Consider the following 19,786-nt stretch of genomic DNA (forward strand, 5'->3'; position numbering starts at 1 on the left):
CTGATGAAGGCTACAATTCCAATCGACAAAGCAAACTGTAAGTCATCATCCGATGAAGCCCCCTGCTCGTCCAAGGGGCTGCTCGCCGGGCAGCGCATCCATCACGTTGGCCAAAGACGCGGCGACAACGACCGATGCCGAGGAGAGGGATGCGGTGAACAAGGGAATGTTGACAACTTGCCATCTTGCCGCATATCACCATCATATAGGCAACATTATATCAAGATTGGAAAATAAAATAGCCAACTGTCGATTTCTGAGATAATAGCTAACTCAAATAATTTGCTCCAACACAAATGCCAACGGTTGTCAAGCTCTTACATAAACGCCATACATTTTCAGTCACAAAACGAAAGCTTGGTCACAAGCACACCACAACCGTTGTTGCTGGCCAATCAAGCCTCCCCTCTGCAGACCAGCAGGTAGCATCACAGCCAAACACAAGGAAGGACTAACCAGTAACCATGGTTTGGGTGGGTCGGTTACAAGGTGCTCAAAGACTAGCAAAATCTACTGCCTACCGAGGGGAACAAGCTACTCTGCACTACCTAGCCCTTGGTTTCTACTGCAAGGGCTTTATCAACCACCTAGAGAAGTTGTCGCGGACCACCTGAAGTGCACCTTCAGGCCAATAAAACCAAGGTTGCTGTTAGCATCACACCAGCTGATGTGAATGTGCATAGGAATTTCACTTTGTTGTGCTGATGTGTTTCCTGATCATGTTCAAGGTCTCCATAACCTGTGAAAGCAAGACTACAATAAGTATCCGACAGAAACATCAAAATCATAATTTGTAAGGGTGCAAGAAAATCATGCTGTATCGATGGATGCCAGCAATTCCTACCACACTAGCATGATATGGAGCAATAGGTAATCCTAGACGAGAAAAATCCACTTTACAACCCTCAACTTGCCACTCGCTTAGGACTGAGAACCCAAAATCGGTATCCCACATCCTTAACTTGCCACTTGGTTCAGAAATCCACCCCCTTTTTGGTTTTGACTGCGTTGACTGCTGAGTCAGCCTGTGGGACCCACCCAAAAAATAAAAGCTCTCTCTGCCACCTGCTGCGACCTGGCTGCCGACCTGCAGTGGACATGCACCGTGGGTGCAGCCAGCAAAGTCGAGCAAGGAGCCAGTGCCAGCAGCTGCTCCAGCTCCTTTGCCATGGAAATGTTTGCTTGATGCGGCGTGCAAGTGCCTGACGAGGAGCGAGGCGTTGACGACGGTGCGAACCCAGCTGGGCGAGCAGGGTGCAGGTCTTGTCGCAGGCACCAGGTGCACGCCTGCCAGCTTGGTCGGCTTTGACAAGCTCCGCCGCCCCACGACCTCATTCTACGACCACCCCAGCTCCTCTGTCTATGTCCTTTCCTTTCTTAGGGATGTCGATGCACCCTTGCGAGCCATCCTCCCCCATCCTTCTCTCCCCCCCCCCCCCCAGCTGTCATCGGCACACAACCTGCTCCTCCACATGCCGCGCAACGACGGCAGAGGCGCGCACAAAAACTCTAGGGAGCGCCATGGGCGATGCCCCAGCCTCCTACTTCCCCAGCAATCTCCGTACCCGGGGCAGCGCGGTCGATGGCAAGAATGGGCGAGTCGGGGGACCGGCGCAGGCAAGGCTCAGCCACCTTGACTGGAGTGCCACGGGCGAGGCCCCAACCTCCTCTACCTGGCTACCTCCCTGCCTGGAGCGGCAGGATCGACGACAGGAATCAGTGAGTCGTGGGATGGCGGGCGTGCATATTAGGGGCATGGCAACCGCACCCATTTTCTCCTCATGCTTCCCACTAATTCAAACCGCACCCCTCTCCTCCAGCTCTGGCGGAAATCGCCGCTGCGTTTGCCGATGACCGTGTCAAACCTACGGTGAATCCCGGATCAATTCCCCACGCCTAGAGCTCCCTCTCCACCCGACTCAGCTGCTCCCCCTTCAATTGCAGGTCGGAGGCCTCCCCATGAGCGCAACGTCAACATGGCCGGTAGCTGTTGTCGCCGGCGAGAGAGAATAGAGAGATATTTATTTTTCTTTGATTTTTGGGTGGGTCCCACATGTAAGGAGGGTTCAACGTGGTCAAACCCAATCAAAACCAGCCAACATGGTTAAAACCGAGTGGGGGGTCAGGGTGTGGGACAACCGGTTTTGAAGTTCAGGGTTGAATCCTAAACCGAGTAAGTTGAGGGTTGTAATGTGGACTTTTCTGATCCTAGACATGCCCTCAAATTGCACGCAAAGAGCAAATTCATTAATGAAGAAACAAACCAGCAAAATTTGATTGGAATTTCTATTACCATCCATGTTATATGAATTCGTGCTTTTAGCAAACTGTTTTGGTCAACTGCAAACAGAGATGGACTAATTATCGAGAGTTACCCCAGAATAGTGTTGCAAAACTGGAGAATAGTGGTCGAGCGCAATATAAATTTTTGCAAGAAGATCCGTTAAGGCCTCAACTTCATCGCCAAGTAAATCCACCTGCAGAAAAATTCAGAAATCACAACTCAATACATCACTCGCCTCCCACTTTAGGGCATTATCAAGGTTATAACCTTGTTGCATTTTGCACGCAAAGCAATATACATGGAACAGAAGCAATAAAGTATACTAGTCGTTACGATCTGAAATTATATTTACCTCGAGCTCAGCCTTTTGAAGATTAGATCCTCTTGTCTCAGATATCTCCTTGTATCGCAATGCCTTTCTTTTTAAAAGATTGCCTTCTTTCGTGAGGTGTTTACATTGGTCTTTCAGTAAACAGAACCTGCGCAAGAAAAGGACACCATCCTTATTCACAGAAATAGAACACAGAATAGCCATAAGTACTGTGAACTATAAAGGTAATCATATGGCAAGATTAGTTAAGATAAAATTAATTATCAGCAAGTAATCTAGTTTTCACAAAAATAAACAGGTATCCCCAGTACTGAATGCAATGCAAATACAAGCACCTTGATTCACTGTGCTGAATTTTGTTTGCAATGATAGTTTGTTGATCTGTAATCAGATTCTCAAACTCTCTCATAGATTCAACAAGACTTGTCATGCGTTCTTTGAACTCCTTTTCTTTATAAATGGTTGATGTGAATATTTTCTCCTTATCTTGGATGACGTTACGTAAATATTGATTTTGTTTCTCCGCCTCCTTTAGAGAGTCTGCAGCATTTCTAAATCTGTGGAGCAACTCACTGGAAATGATCTCATTTTGACGTACATCCTCCATAGCTTGCTCCAGCCTGCCAGCAATCATATCAAACTCCTTGTTTTTTTCAGATATACAAGAGTCTTGCTTGTCGACTCTGACTGTAAGTAAATCAAGTCGATGGGATAATAAATCCATATGACCCTTCATTGCTCCCAGTTCGATCTGACACGCCTCTTTTTCCCTCACTACTTTACTGAAAGAGTCAACAGCTCGCTTCAGTTTCTCAATCTCTTGCTTCTGTAGAGTCGATACCGCTTCAGAGCAGCTCCTTTCCTCATTGAACTTTAACAATGCAGAGTTGAGGTTTAACAGCGCTTCTGCTACAGCTTCATTCTGAATGACTGAACAAATGTCTTGCTTCATGTTATACTCCATCTCATTACCATGCAACCGTATTTCTATTTCGTTAACGAACTCTCTTAGTACAATCATCTCCATCTCTTCTCTAATGATGGTTGCCATCCTGGCGTCTTCAATATCAGATTCTAACATTCCAATTTTCTCTGCATGATCTGGCTCTATGGGTGTAGTGTGTGATGCCTGGATGGGAAAAGCACATGCTTCTACTTGATTATTAGTAGCAGCACAATGTATTGGCTGGATTTCAGAATCTAAAGCATTGCTCTTGTCGTGTTGGCCAGCAAATGTTTCTGCCTTGATGCCAGAAGTGGTTCTCTTATTATTCTCCAAGAGAAGGCCATCTAATCTTGCCATAACTTCCCCGATTTTCTTTCTAATTTGCTCGAATTCTTTGTTATTCCGTAAATGCCATGGGTTGGATCCTTCCTTTTTTAGCAGTTTTCGCTTTAGTGCGAATATCTCTTCTGTCTTCTCTTGCACGACCTTATCATGCTGCCTTTTCATATGATTCATCTCTTTATTAAAATGGGCTATCAAAGCATCCTGATCCATGTGCTTCAGGTATGACAGATCACCAAAAACCTCTTCAGGAGGGACTCCAGGACTGTCTTCCTTTGTTGTACCATTTCTACAGGATTGTTCCTTGCCTCTTTGTTTACTCACATCTTCTGCACCATCAGAGTTATACTGGGATCCCAGAAGCCCCCACTCAGAATTCAAGAGTGACTTGGAAATCGCATCAAGCTGTTGACGAATACTATAAATTTCATCATATTTTCTATCCCGACCCTCAGGCAAACTTAAGCTGCCATTTCCAAGCTGCAGCAGCTTTTGGTTCAGCAACGTTATCTCTTCATCCTTGGAGGCAAGCTGCTGACCTATTTCTTGTTCTGCATCTTTTACAAACCCTTTGATGACAGAGTATGTCACGAATGTTGAGATGTCAACCATGGTATTTACATCATCCCACAAGGAGTCCATCTCATCCACGATGATTAACTCATTTCCTTCCGAAGAACATTCATCCTGAACAGTGGCACTTCCATTCGTGTCACTTACTGGCACATCCAAGCTCTCTTCACCATGAACACTGGCACTTCCGTTGGTGTCACTGAGTGGCACACCCAAGCTCTCAGCCTGAACAACAGCACTTCCATTGGTGCCACTGAGTGGCACATCCGAGCTCTCTGCCATGTTTGCTAGGCTGGGATTTGAAGGCAAGTCACTGCAGAAATGAAAAAAATATAAATAAGGAAATTGCAGCAACTGAATGCAGCTGTAATTAGAACAAAGCTCACTCTAACAACAGATTGGAACACGCTATCCCGAACGTCTAACAACAGAATGATTTGTAAGCAAATCCCTAGCTTTATCAATCAACCAACCAGCAAGGCTTACAAATATCTGGAACCAATCAGTTCATAATGCCCGGTTAACTATTTCTTATAAAGACAAAAAACAAATAGACGAGGATAAGGACACAAGCATCAGTATAGTCCAAATGCTCTACACCTGACTACATGCTAACCAAGAAAGGGACATGGATTGAGATCCAAAGGAGTGCGGAGATAAATTAATCCTTTCTAATCAGTCAAACATGGTAAAACAAGAAAAATCAGAACTACTCTAATATACTAACCAAGACCTAACCATCAACCGCCGAGATTAATCAGCTCCAGGACTAGACGAACTCGGAAGGACTCCATCAGCCTATGCTCGAATCAGGGGCAAAATATGGGAACGAGACCGAAAGAGTCTCAGCGAGAAGAGCTACGCACCACCAAGGACACGAACTTACAAGGAAACAGATGAAGAAAATGGCAAGAAATCTAGAGAACACGGCCACATAAGGCAACTACTGCGACGATCCCCGCAAAAGATATAACAACTAATGCGACAATCAGCGGATGATTTTCGCAATCGGGCAGGGAATCATACCTTTCCTGCCGCGGTGCCGCCGCCGTGGTGGGTGCGGGGAAAAGCGGCCGCCTTTCCTCTCCTTTTCCGCCGCCGCCGCTGAACTGGTGCGCTCCCCGTGCTGTCGCCTGTAGTGGGAAGCGACTATGCAACTGCTGCTTCTCGGTTCGGCCCATAGCCCAAGCCCGAGTAGCCCATTTCGTTATAGAAGCCCAACCCATAGCACATTACCGCAACCACTAGTTTCGTTATATTTGCCTAAAAAACCTAATTTCGTTATAGAAGCCCAACTCAAGCCCAGCCCATGGGGCGTGAGCGCCACATGGAGAAAATAGCTTTCTCCAGAAATCCCTGGTTGAGGAATACTCCTTGCAAAGATCAAACTCCTCTAGTTGTGATAAGTGGCGCGCACGTCACTTGTCGTAACCTGGGAGTTTTCCTTTTTCATAGATTCGTTTATTTCTCAAACCGTGCGTCCAAATCTCGATCCGCTTTCACCGTTGGATTCCTCGCGTCGCGTTGAGATCTTTAAAACTAGATCCCATGTTGATAGGTTTTGACGAGCTTTTTTTCATAAAAAAATCGACCGAAAAAACCACACGAAAAAACTGAACCGGGAGCACGGACTTTTTCCCTTTCCGAAAGAGGCACACCCGTGCCTCTCACGAAATCACAACCGTGCCTCTCGTGAAAGAAAAACTGTGACTCTCGCGGAAGGGGAAGAAAGAGAAAACACGTTTTTTTCGTTTTCGAGGAGGCACAGTCATGACTCTCGCGAAAGTACAACCGTGCCTTTCGTAGAAATCAAACTGTGACTCTCGCGAAAGAAAAAATAGAAAACATGTTTTTGTTTTGTTTTCGAGAGGCACGACCGTGACTCTCGCAAAAGCACAACCGTGCCTCTCGCAGAAGTAAAATCGTGACTCTCGTGAAAGGAAAAAAACAAAGAACGCATTTTTTCCGTTTCCTAGAGGCACGGCCCTGACTCTCGCGAAGCACACCCGTGCCTCTCGCGGAAGCAAAAACTGTGACTCTCGCGAAATGAATAAAACAGAAAATGTGTTTTTTCGTTTCCGAGAGGCACGGCCGTGGCTCTCGCAAAAGCAAAACCGTGTCTCTCGTGGAAGCAAAATCGTGACTCGCGCAAAAGGGAAAAAAAGAAAACGTGTTTTTTCGCGCAATTTTTTTAATTGTTTTTTTTATCAAAAAGCTATGGAAGACCGGTGGAAAACCAAAGCGTCAAAAATATCCGAAAAAACCCGTTTTAAAAGCCGAAAACGCGTGTGGAAAATAAAAAATAAAATCTGGAGGGAGCATCCAGAGCGCGACACGTGGCGAATGGCTAAGATCACGCCAACTGGCGCTAATCGTTGTGAGGCTCCCGAAGAAGCGCTCATTAACTAGTTGCCCTCGCTTTCTCCTCTATCGCATATAGAAGCCGGCCCATATAAAGGCGAGCGCTCGATCGCCATTTGATTGCTTTCTCCTCTATGGCATTTTTGACCGGTCACGGTTGACCAATTGACCTGAAAATAGCTGATGCTCGTGTTCCTTGCTCCATCAGTCCTTCGCTTATGCCTTTTCAGACGGTTGGTATTGTTGGGAATCGTTGCATGGAAACAAAAAATTTATACGCACACGCAATGATCTATCCATGGATATGCATAGCAACGAGGGGGGGAGTGTGTCTACGTACCCTCATAGACCATAAGCGGAAGCGTTTCATAACGCGGTTGATGTAGTCGAACTTCTTCGCGCTTCAACCGATCAAGTATCGAACGCACGGCACCTCCGTGTTCTGCACACGTTCAGCTCGGTGACGTCCCTCGCCTTCTTGATCCAGCAAGACGTCGAGGGTAGTAGATGAGTTCTGTCAGCACGACAGCGTGATGACGGTGATGATGAAGTGATATCCACAGGGCTTCGCCTAAGCACTACAAAAATATAACTGGGGTGTAAACGGTGAAGGGGGCGCTGCACACAGCTAGCACTACAAAAAAAGACACATCTGTGACATTTTAGGCGAAACAAAATTTTTTCTTTCATACTGATGACACTTCTATGACGATAATTGTGACAAAACCCGGTATCATCATATATGTGGTGGGGGCCTACTTCTATGACAAAAAATTATGACAGAAAATGGGCTTTTCGTCCTAGGCGGGCCGGAGACGCAGTTGCATGACATTCTTTGGGCCGTCCATGACGGAAAAAACCATGGTAGAAGCGAGGACGAGGAAAATATTGGAGAGTTCTCAGTTACGGTGGGTGGTTGGGGGGCGAGGAATGCGTGTTTCTTTCGTACGTACGCGTATGTGTGTGAGGTGTTGCGCTCTAACTGAAGCCGAGCGAGGCTTTGGGCTCTAACTGAACCCGAGCGATTGCACTGCAGGCTATGCGTTACTGGATCCGAGCGATCGATCGATGGTTGTTAACTGAACCCGATCGAGCGATTCCTTCCCTACTGCTACTAACTGAAGTCGATTGATGTTGCCTCTGGATGAATAGTGAGCGTTGTTGGGGGTTTGGATGAACAGTTTCCTGTGGGGGTTGGATGAACAGGAACCCATGGTAGTAGAGGCCGTTGCCGCTGGATGAACAGTACCCCGATCGATCGAGCTGGTGGATGAACAGGACCCCATGCAGGGCTGGATGAACAGGACCACGTGAAGGGCTGATTGAACAGTAGCCGATGGAGGGCTGGTTAAAGAGTAGCCGATGGAGGGCTGGATGAACAGTAGCCCGTGGAGGGGTGGTTGAACAGGACCCCGTGCAGAGGGCTGGTTGAACAGTAGCCGGTGGAGGCTGGATGAATAGGAGCCCGTGGATGAACAGTCGCAGGTGGAGGCTGGAGGAGGTCGACGGTGGATGAACAGTAGCCCATGGAGGCTGGAGGAGGTCGACGGTGGAGATGAATAGTATCCCGTGGAGTCCCGTTTTGCGGTACGCCACACCCCTCCCAATGAACAGAACCCCCGTTTCGACCGTAGCGCTCCAACACAAGTCTATTTTCTCCGTTTTGCAGTATGCCACACCCCTCCCGGTCAATAGGACGCCATTTCGGTCGTAGGAGGTCCAAGAGAAGTCCGTTTCCTCCGCTTTGCAGTACGCCAGACCCCTCCTGATGAATAGGATCCCATTTCGACCGTGGCCGGTCGAACACAAGACCGTTTCCTCCGTTCTATGGTATTGCCAGGCCTCGTTTCCATCGGTTTTTTCGTCCAAGCCGGTTGGCTCCCGATGAACACGACGACGCAGTTTCTTCGTTCCGACCCAGCCATGTACACGAGCCCTAGCCATACGTATGCGCGAGTAGACATTCGAGACCCCGTCTGTATGTACGTACGTGGTCGTATTTACTTTCTTGCACCCTGGCTGTTATACGTATGTGTACATGCTACGTGCGCGCCTCTACTACGACACGTGCCCTTCCTTGCACGGCCACGATTCATCGCTGCAGCCTGCAGACAGACCGATCGTATGTACGTACATGTTCGCGACCAGAATGACAATGATACATACACTTCGACCGAGTGGGTCCCGACTCTCAGGCACTTCCTTGCATGCGAAGATGTAGCTGGTGGGTCCCAGCAGTCAGGGGGAAACATTTTTTTTGTGAAATACGGTGGCCCGTCCGGTGGGTCCCTGCTCACAGGTGGAGGAATCATTATTTTGCACGTAATAAGGAGGCACTTCCTTGCTGCGGCCGTGGACCCACCTGTCAGCCTCTCCACGTACAGTACTCTTCCGATGGAAGTCGTTCATTGACCACATTGACCGCGCCACGCCGAGAGCACCAAGGCGGTGGACGATGGCGAGGCCTAGGAAAGGGACGACACGAAGCCGGGGAAGACGCGATAGTGGATGCCCGCGTGGAGAGGAGTACGAGGGTTCACTGGTTCGACTGCGGTGTGAGGCTGTTGGGGACCGTAGCAGAAATTTAAAATTTTCTACGCATCACCAAGATCAATTTATGGAGTAATCTAGCAACGAGGGGAAGGAGAGTGCATCTACATACCCTTGTAGATCGCCAAGCGGAAGCGTTCAAGTGAACGGGGTTGATGGAGTCGTACTCGTCGTGATCCAAATCACCGATGATCCTAGCGCCGAACGGACGGCACCTCCGCGTTCAACACACGTACGAAACGGAGACGTCTCCCACGCCTTGATCCAGCAAGGAGGAAGGAGAGGTTGAGGAAGAGAGTCCAACAGCAGCATGACGGCGTGATGGTGATGGAGTGGCAGTTCTCCAGCAGGGCTTCGCCAAGCTCACGCAGAGGAGGAGAGGTATTGGAGGGGAGGGGCTGCGCTAGGTTCAAGGGTGTGGCCGCCCTCCCACCCCTCCACTATTTATAGATGGGGAGAGAGGGGGCCGGCCCCCCTAGATGTACCATCCTAAATTTTCAATTTGGAATGTTATACATTAGATCATCATTGCATATCATATTTTATTTTACATTTTGGTTGATCCTAGAAATTCTACGCAACTCAATGACCCACGAGAGAGTTGGGGATTTCGTTATTTTCATATTTGAGTTTTTTCAAATTTTGAGAATAGGATCATTTGATTTTATTTATTTTATCATCAATTATCTCTATTACAAAAATATAAGAGAGGGAATAAAATAACTTTCCCAAAATAAAGAAATATTGAGGATTTAATAATAAAATCAAATAATATTTTTATTTCGGAGTTTTATTTGAATTTAGGAAAAATGTGTGTTTTTCAAAATTGCATTTAGGTCCCAAATAAATGTTCACCTTGTGCGGCTTGATTTTAGAAGCCCGGGAAAATTTATTTCGGAACTTTTGGAGTCCGTTTAGTATTTCTTTTTATTTTTCTTCCGCGCATAATATTTTTTTAAAAAAAAAGTGAACCGACCTAACCGGGCCGTGTCCGTCCGGGACTCTGGCCCGGCAGGCTTTAAAAGCCGGGGCAGCCCACCCGGGCAAACCCTAGCCCCGAGCCGCCCCGCCCCGCCCCACGCGCCGCCGCCGCCCGCCGCCGCCGGATTCCGTCGCCCGAGGTTAGCCGCGCCTCGACTTCCGTGCCATCGGTTTTCTTTTTTTAAAAAAATAGACCGGTTTTCGCCAGTTTTTCCGTTGGTTTTTTTAGTTTTGGTTTTTTTTAAAATAGATCGATTTTTCCGGTTTATTTAAATAGTGAGCGTTCGTCCGTTCGTTCATTATAGCGAATGTTCGTCGTTTTTCTTTTTCTCGGATTAAATCCGCGATTTTTCTGATCGCGATTCCTTATCTGATTTTCGTTTTAGTATAACTTTTCGCTCGTTTATCGGAATCAGGCGATTCAAGCGCCTAGAGTTTCGTCTTGAAACCCTCTATCCGTTTAACCAACTGAAACAAGATTTTGCTACTGTAAAATTTGCCCTAGATCCAGATTACTAGAACGAAGTTGTTTTCTTTCGCCGTTTGACTTTTGTTGCTTTGTTCGATTTGATTCTTTTTGCCAACCGGAGTTCTTAAGTTGAACCTTCTGGTTAGATCTCTTATTTGAGTTTTACCTGTGCATTAGATGAGTTCTTATTGTATGCTTGTTTGTTTGTTTGTGATAGAGTACCCAGAGTGCGCCGCTTGTTACTTCGAATCTCTAGGTTTCGCGGATCATCAGCAAGGCAAGTAACACTTTGATCATACCTTTTCTACTACCCAGTTTTATTGCATTAGATCAATCCTCACACATTGCATGATTAGGGTCTAATTAAATTGTGGGATCGGAAGTAGATGAGGTAGTAGCTATTACCTGTTTATTATCAAACCTTTGGGAGTTACTTCTACGTTTGCTTATTATGCCATGCTATGCTAGTAGACGTGGATTGGGTGAGTGATATCCATGATAGATGTGAGTTTGTTAATTAATGGTTTATCTAAGGTGGCAACTTAAACACACATCTGGGTGGATTGAGGCACCTGGGTATTCCAGGACTTGCCTGTTTTTCTTTTGGACCGCCACCCAGGCTCAAAGGGATCATGAGACTATTCATACTAGAAACTTCCGTGTGCAGCCACAAGCTATTATGGGCTCTAGCATAGTTGACTAAGTTATGCGAACTCTTACAGTGGTAGACTAGCAGATGTAGGGGATGTAGGTGGTACGGTCTACCCGATCGTAAGGTGCTAGCGCTTCTGAAAGACTATGTCTCGGTCATCCGTCTTCTCAAACCCGGTGTAGTGCGAGAAACCAAACGGAGGCGATCGAGTCTTGTGGGGAAAAGTGTGCAAACCTCTGCAGAGTGTAATAAACTAACCATGGTTAGCCGTGTCCCTAGTTATGGACATCTTGAGTATCTAGTACTTGGATTATCATGTGAATCTCAACATGTTACTCTAAATTAATTTTGTTGGGTTATGTTTAATGATGATGCTTAATTGGGATTGAGAATGCTGTCAACCATTCTCAATGTTTAACAACTACCATGATAGTTAAATAAATTTATTCCTTTGAAGTAGGGAAAAATTGGCTTTCCGCAAAACTGTAACCATAGAGCTTTCCACCAGCTAAATATGCATACAGTATAGTTGTTTCATTCCATTACTCTCTATGTGTTACATTGCCAGCATATTCCATGTGCTGACCCGTTTTCGGGCTGCAACGTTAATGTTGCAGACTTTTCAGACGATGATTAAGGAGTTTTTAGGTCGTGGTTCTATACTCAGTGATGCTGTTGGAGTTGATGGACTCACTTATCTTCCAAGCCTTCCGCTGTTATCGTTATTAGATGGCCTTAAGCCATATTTATTGTAATAAGTTCTCTTTTGAGACACTCGATGTAATAAGTGTGTGATTGCTACTCTGCTCCGAGTACTGTGTGGTGTCAGCATTACTGATCCAGGGATGACACCGGAGCACAGAGATCAGACTGTTTGAGGTCTGGTCGCTACAAAGATGGTATCAGAGCACACGCTGACTGTAGGACACGACCGCTAAGCTAAAGACCTAGATCAGTAGATACCTGAATATAGGTGTACCAAGCTTCACCGGAACCTACAACGCCACTTTACCTGAAGAAGAGCGCTGGATGATTCAAGTTCAAGTTCCAGGAAGGACGTTCATGCCCGTCACTGAGCCCATAGAGTTTTCTTTTGATGCACCAACTTGGAGTCTAGGAAAGAGCATGGTAGCTCACATCGCCATGAGACGCATTGGAGAAGTCTACCGCAAGGATCTCAAGGATACTATCTACCAGATTTGTGGGCGCCGAGATGAGCACTGGGAGATGATCAGCACCAGGAAGGATAGATCAATCCCAGCTTTTATCCAGGAGTTAAACCAGCACATTCAACGACAAGAGAACCAGATGTGCGCCGACATGATAGATCTGAAGAAGGCAAGGACAAGAATCAAGGAACTGGAGGAAGAACTCAAGGCTACACGTGAAGATTATGAGGAGGGAATTGAAGTATTGGTGGAGAAGAATGATGACCTGATCAAGAAGATCGAAATATTTATGGGAGGCCCTACGCCAGTAGATGAAGACGAAGAACCCAAGGAGATTAGCCCGAAGACTACATCATCATCGATGACACCGACTCAGATCTAGATAGTAGCGATGATGACTATGTTTATGAAGCTAGAGCAGATATCATGGAGTCTGCAACCGAAGAATATTTCTAGTAGACCACCTCATCAGTAGTAGTAGTCCACCATGTAAATATAGTAGTCCGAGCACTTTTGCGATAGATAGATCGATTATATGCCCTTGTTTGATTGAATGAAGTGAATTGTTTGCTTTTGCCTCATGTGCATATGGGTAGTGTTTTCTCTTTAGACCCCCTCTATTCTTACATCTCATCTTTTCTAAACCCTCAGATGCCTCCGAGACGTGACCCCGGATTTGCCTTTCCACCGGAGCTCACCCAGTTGATCCAGCAGCAGAACACATTGATGTAGTTGCTAGTCCAGAATCAGAATCAAGGGAACAACAACAACAACCCACCACCACCACCACCTGTTGACCACTTAGCCCGTTTTCTTAGGCTGAATCCACCAGTGTTTTCCAGTAGCACCGAGCCGATAGTAGCAGATGATTGGCTCCGCAAGACAGCTAGAGAGTTGACCATAACAGGATGCACAGATGCGGAGAAGGTGAAGTTTGCCGCACATCAGCTAGAAGGACCCGCAGCATCATGGTGGGAGAATTTCACAGCCACTTTCCCTGTCGACACTGTCACATGGGACCAGTTTCAGCAGGCTTTTCGTACTGCACATGTTTCAGCAGGAGCTATGGCCATGAAGAAGCGTGAGTTTCGCAACTTGCACCAAGGAGGACGGACAGTTGGCCAGTATGTAGAGGACTTTAGTAAGTTAGCACGTTATGCCCCAGATGACGTTGCTACGGATGCAGCTAAGTAGGAGAAGTTTCTGGAAGGACTGAATGATGAATTGAGCATGCAGTTGATGGTAGCAACCTTCAACAACTATCAGGAGTTGGTAGACCGTGCTCTTATGATTGAAGGGAAGCAGCAGCAAATTGAGAATCGCAAGAGGAAGTATGGACAAGGGAAGTACAATTCAGGAGCTCAGTAGAAGCCATGTTTTACCCCTAGACCGGGAGGACATTTTCAGCATACCCATGGAGGAGGTAGCTCGCACAACCACAATGGCACCAAGAATGGAAATGGCAATGGAGGAAGCAACGGCCAGAATTGCACCAACCCATCAACCCCAGCCAAGAAGGACCTAAGCCAAGTCACTTGCTTTAAGTGTCAGAAGACCGGACATTATGCCAATGAATGTCCTGAAGGCCAAAATGGCAATGGAAGTTCTGGGAAGAAGCCGAACCCTTTCAACAGGGGACATGTGAACCACGTTAGCGTGGAGGAGGTTGAAGCTCAGCCCGATGCAGTAATATGTAAGTTTTTGGTTAAGTCATTTACTGCACTCATTCTTTTTGATACTGGCGCATCGCATTCATACATCTCAAGGGGATTTGTGGATAAGTATAACCTATCAACCCAAGCCCTTAGGTCACCCATGTTAATAACCTCGCCTGGAGCAGAGTATATGGCTAGTCGATGGTGTGATCGGTTACCATTAAGGATTGGTAACTATGTATTTCCCTCAGACCTAATAGTATTGGAATCTCAAGGATTGGATGTGATATTAGGCATGGATTGGTTATCAAAGTATGAAGGGAATATTGAATGTGCTAGTAAGTCAATTTTGCTTACTACCCCAGAAGGGAGAAGGATCAAGTATGTATCCCTACATGTGCCAAAAAGGACCCAAGTAAATTGCTTAACAGGAGTTGTGCAGGAGGAAGTACCAGTGGTAAGGGATTTCCCTGAAGTATTTCCAGAAGAGTTGCCAGGCATGCCACCGGATAGAGATATTGAGTTTTTGATTGAGCTTTTGCTAGGCACAGGGCCAATATCAAAGAGACCATATAGGATGCCAACAAAGGATTTGGTGGAAATTAAGAAGCAGATTAAGGAGTTACTGGATAAGGGATATATTCGCCCAAGTTCTTCGCCTTGGGGATCGCCAGTACTTCTAGTGGAGAAGAAGGATGGATTGTTAAGGATGGTTGTTGATTATCGAGGATTGAATGAAGTAATGATCAAGAATAAGTACCCACTACCAATGATCAACGATCTGTTTGATCGATTGCAAGGAGCTAAGGTATTTTCCAAGATCGATCTGCGATCAGGATACCACCAGTTGAAGATTCGAGAACAGGATATACCTAAGACAGCTTTTACCACCAGGTATGGGCTGTACGAGTATATCGTTATGTCATTTGGTCTGACTAACGCACCTGCCTATTTTATGAACATGATGAACAAAGTGTTTATGGAGTTTTTGGATAAGTTCGTCGTAGTGTTCATTGATGATATCTTGGTTTATTCGAAGAATGAAGAGGAGCATAAGGAGCATTTGCGTTTGATACTTGGAAAGCTCAGAGAACATCAATTATATGCCAAGTTCAGCAAATGTGAGTTTTGGTTGAAGGAAGTAGGATTCCTCAGACACGTTATATCTGGAGAAGGTATAGCAGTTGATCCCACTAAAGTTGAAACCGTGACCAAGTGGAAAGCCCCAACAACAGTTGGAGAGATCCGGAGTTTTCTTGGACTCGCAGGATACTACCGGAGATTTATTGAGAATTTCTCAAAGATTGCGAAGCCTATGACCGAGTTGTTAAAGAAAGATACCAAGTTCATATGGACAAAGGAATGTGAGGCTAGTTTCCAGGAGTTGAAGAAACGCTTAGTTACATCACCAGTATTGATTTTGCCAGACCAGACCAAAGATTATGAGGTGTATTGCGACGCTTCACGTCGAGGACTTGGAGCAGTGCTTATGCACGAAGGGAGAGTTGTTTCATATGCCTCAAGACAACTGAAGCCTCATGAGTTGAATTATGCTACGCATGATTTGGAATTAGCAGCCGTAGTGCATGCATTGAAAACATGGAGACATTTTCTGATTGGAAATCATTGTGAGGTGTACACGGATCATAAGAGTTTGAAGTACATTTTCACATAGAAGGAGTTGAACCTCAGACAAAGGAGATGGTTGGAGCTCATCAAGGATTATGATATGAGATTGCATTATCACCCCGGAAAGGCTAATGTAGTAGCTGACACATTAAGCCGTAAGAGCCATGTCAACACGCTAATGACGGGAGAAATACCCAAGGAGTTAGCAGAAAATCTTCGTGAACTATGTTTGGAAATAGTTCCGAGAGGCTATGTAGCAGCATTGGAGATTCAGTCAACTTTGATGGATAGAATCAGGGAAGCTCAGAAAACTGACAAAGTGATTGCCGCTATAAAGGAGAAACCGAGCAAAGGAAAAGCTAAAGGATTTCATGAGGATGAGCACGATACCCTATGGTTTGAAGACCGTGTTTATGTGCCCAATGACCCAGAGATCAGGAAGTTGATTTTGCAAGAGGCACACGATTCACCATATTCAATTCACCCAGGAAATACCAAGATGTATTTGGATTTGAAAGATATTTTTTGGTGGACCGGAATGAAGAAGGATATTGCGGAGTATGTAGCAGTTTGTGATGTATGTCAGAGAGTAAAGGCAGAGCATCAGAAGCCAGCAAGATTGCTACAACCATTGCCGATACCCGAATGGAAGTGGGATAAGTTAGGCATGGATTTTATCACGGAATTACCCAGGACTCGTTCAGGCTATGACTCGATTTGGGTTGTAGTTGATCGATTGACGAAAGTAGCTCATTTCATCCCAGTAAAGACCACTTACACCAGTGCTAAGTTGGCAAAGATATACATGACCAGGATTGTATGTCTGCATGGAGTTCTAAGGAGTATCGTATCAGATAGAGGAACCCAATTTACCTCAAAGTTCTGGAAGCAGTTGCACGAAACTTTGGGAACCAGGCTAGAATTCAGTACAGCTTTTCATCCACAGACAGATGGACGGACCGAGAGAGCAATCATATTTTGGAGGATATGCTGAGAGCTTGTGCGCTAGATTATGGATCTAGTTAGGACGATAATTTGCCATATGCAGAGTTCTCTTACAACAACAGTTACCAAACCAGTTTAAAAATGGCCCCTTTCGAAGCATTGTACGGAAGGAGGTGCAGGACACCGTTATCATGGGACGAAGTTGGAGACCGCCAGTTGTTTGGACCTGACTTGATTAAAGAGTCTGAATAGAAGGTGAAGTTGATTCGCGATAGGCTCAAGATAGCCCAGTCCAGGCAGAAAAGTTATGCAGATGCTAAACGCAAGGAGACAGTTTACGAAGTCGGAGATAGAGCTTATCTTCGAGTATCTCCACTTAGGGGAACAAAGCATTTTGGAGTTAAAGGGAAGTCAGCGCCATGATTTGTAGGGCCGTATCGAGTTTTGGAGCGTATGGGAGAAGTGGCCTACAAGCTGGAATTGCCCGAAGGATTGTCAGGAGTTCATGATGTGTTCCACGTTTCTTAGTTAAAGAAATGTCATGCGGAGATGGCTGACATACCGTTGAGAGACACAGTGCCATTGGAAACTATTTAGTTGGATAACGATTTGACCTACGAGGAGAAACCAATTAAGATTCTCGAATTTGCCAGTAGAGTCACTCGCAGCAAGGTTATCAAGTTTTGCAAAGTTCAGTGGAGCCACCACACAGAGGATGAAGCCACCTGGGAACGAGAGGAAGTTTTACTCAAGGACCACCCTCACCTATTTTCTAGCCAACCCGAATCTCGAGGGCGAGATTCATCTTAAGGGGGGTAGGTTTGTAACATCCCAAATTTCCAATTTGGAATGTTATACATTAGATCATCATTGCATATCATATTTTTTTTGCATTTTGGTTGATCCTAGAAATTCTACGCAACTCAATGACCAACGGAGAGAGTTGGGGATTTCGTTATTTTCATATTTGAGTTTTCTCAAATTTTGAGAATAGGATCATTTGATTTTATTTATTTTATCATCAATTATTTCTATTACAAAAATATGAGAAAGGGAATAAAATGACTTTCCCAAAATAAAGAAATATTGAGGATTTAATAATAAAATCAAATAAGATTTTTATTTCGGAGTTTTTCGGTGTTTTATTTGAATTTAGGAAAAATGTGCATTTTTCAAAATTGCATTTAGGTCCCAAATAAATGTTCACCTTGTGCGGCTTGATTTTAGAAGCCCGTGAAAATTTATTTCGGTATTTTTGGAGTCCGTTTAGTATTTCTTTTTATTTTTCTTCCGCGCGTAATATTTTTTTAAAAAAAGTGAACCGACCTAACCGGGCCGTGTCCGTCCGGGACTCTGGCCCGGCAGGCTTTAAAAGCCGGGGCAGGCCACCCGGGAAAACCCTAGCCCCGAGCCACCCCGCCCCGCCCCATGCGCCACCGACGCCGGATTCTGCCGCCCAAGGTTCGCCACGCCTCGACTTTCGTGCCATCGTTTTTTTTAAATAGATCGGTTTTCGTCGGTTTTTCCGTCGGTTTTTTAGTTTTGGTTTTTTTAAATAGATCGATTTTTCCGGTTTATTTAAATAGTGAGCGTTCGTCCGTTCGTTCGTTCTAGCGAACGTTCGTCGTTTTTCTTTTTCTCGGATTAAATCCGCGATTTTTCTGATCGCGATTCCTCATCCGATTTTCGTTTTAGTATAACTTTTCGCTCGTTTATCGGAATCAGGCGATTCAAGCGCCTAGAGTTTCGTCTCGAAACCCTCTATCCGTTTAACCAATTGAAACAAGATTTTGCTACTGTAAAATTTGCCCTAGATCCAGATTACTAGAACGAAGTTGTTTTCTTTCGCCGTCTGACTTTCGTTGCTTCGTTCGATTTGATTCTTTTTGCCAACCGGAGTTCTTAAGTTGAACCTTCTGGTTAGATCTCTTATTTGAGTTTTACCTGTGCATTAGATGAGTTCTTATTGTATGCTTGTTTGTTTGTTTGCGATAGAGTACCCGGAGTGCGCCGCTTGTTACTTCGAATCTCTAGGTTTCGTGGATCATCAGCAAGACAAGTAACACTTTGATCATACCTTTTCTACTACCCAGTTTTATTGCATTAGATCAATCCTCACACATTGCATGATTAGGGTCTAATTAAATTGTGGGATCGGAAGTAGATGAGGTAGTACCTATTACCTGTTTATTATCAAACCTTTGGGAGTTACTTCTACGTTTGCTTATTATGCCATGCTATGCTAGTAGACGTGGATTGGGTGAGTGATATCCATGACAGATGTGAGTTTGTTAATTAATGGTTTATCTAAGGTGGCAACTTAAACACACATCTGGGTGGATTGAGGCACCTGGGTATTCCAGGACTTGCCTGTTTTTCTTTTGGACCGCCACCCAGGCTCAAAGGGATCATGAGACTATTCATACTAGAAACTTCCGTGTGCAGCCACAAGCTATTATGGGCTCTAGCATAGTTGACTAAGTTATGCGAACTCTTACAGTGGTAGACTAGCAGATGTAGGGGATGTAGGTGGTACGGTCTACCCGATCGTAAGGTGCTAGCGCTTCTGAAAGACTATGTCTCGGTCATCCGTCTTCTCAAACACCGTGTAGTGCGAGAAACCAAACGGAGGCGATCGAGTCTTGTGGGGAAAAGTGTGCAAACCTCTGCAGAGTGTAATAAACTAATCATGGTTAGCCGTGTCCCCGGTTATGGACATCTTGAGTATCTAGTACTTGGATTATCATGTGAATCTCAACATGTTACTCTAAATTAATTTTGTTGGGTTATGTTTAATGATGATGCTTAATTGGGATTGAGAATGCTGTCAACCATTCTCAATGTTTAACAACTACCATGATAGTTAAATAAATTTATTCCTTTGAAGTAGGGAAAAATT

At 45.3% G+C, this 19,786-nt stretch overlaps 1 protein-coding gene across 2 annotated transcripts; it reads right to left on the reverse strand.

Moving 5' to 3' along the window:
- Nucleotides 1–253: 253 nt before the first annotated feature.
- Nucleotides 254–5,663, reverse strand: LOC123060870 (WPP domain-associated protein). Of its 2 annotated transcripts, none has more exons than XM_044483735.1 (5): nucleotides 5,503–5,663; nucleotides 2,951–4,789; nucleotides 2,637–2,763; nucleotides 2,376–2,477; nucleotides 254–739 (listed from the first exon to the last, which is right to left on the reverse strand). In XM_044483735.1, exons 1-5 carry the CDS (start codon nucleotides 5,655–5,657, stop codon nucleotides 689–691), a joined length of 2,274 nt encoding a protein of 757 aa, XP_044339670.1. In that variant the 5' UTR covers nucleotides 5,658–5,663; the 3' UTR covers nucleotides 254–688. The 2 variants fall into 2 exon arrangements, with proteins under 2 accessions (XP_044339670.1, XP_044339671.1); XM_044483736.1 differs by lacking the exon at nucleotides 5,503–5,663 and adding an exon at nucleotides 5,204–5,446.
- Between the last annotated feature and the right edge of the window lie 14,123 nt (nucleotides 5,664–19,786).

Source organism: Triticum aestivum, chromosome 3A (genome assembly GCF_018294505.1).
Source record: "Triticum aestivum cultivar Chinese Spring chromosome 3A, IWGSC CS RefSeq v2.1, whole genome shotgun sequence".
NCBI classification, from domain to species: domain Eukaryota; kingdom Viridiplantae; phylum Streptophyta; class Magnoliopsida; order Poales; family Poaceae; genus Triticum; species Triticum aestivum.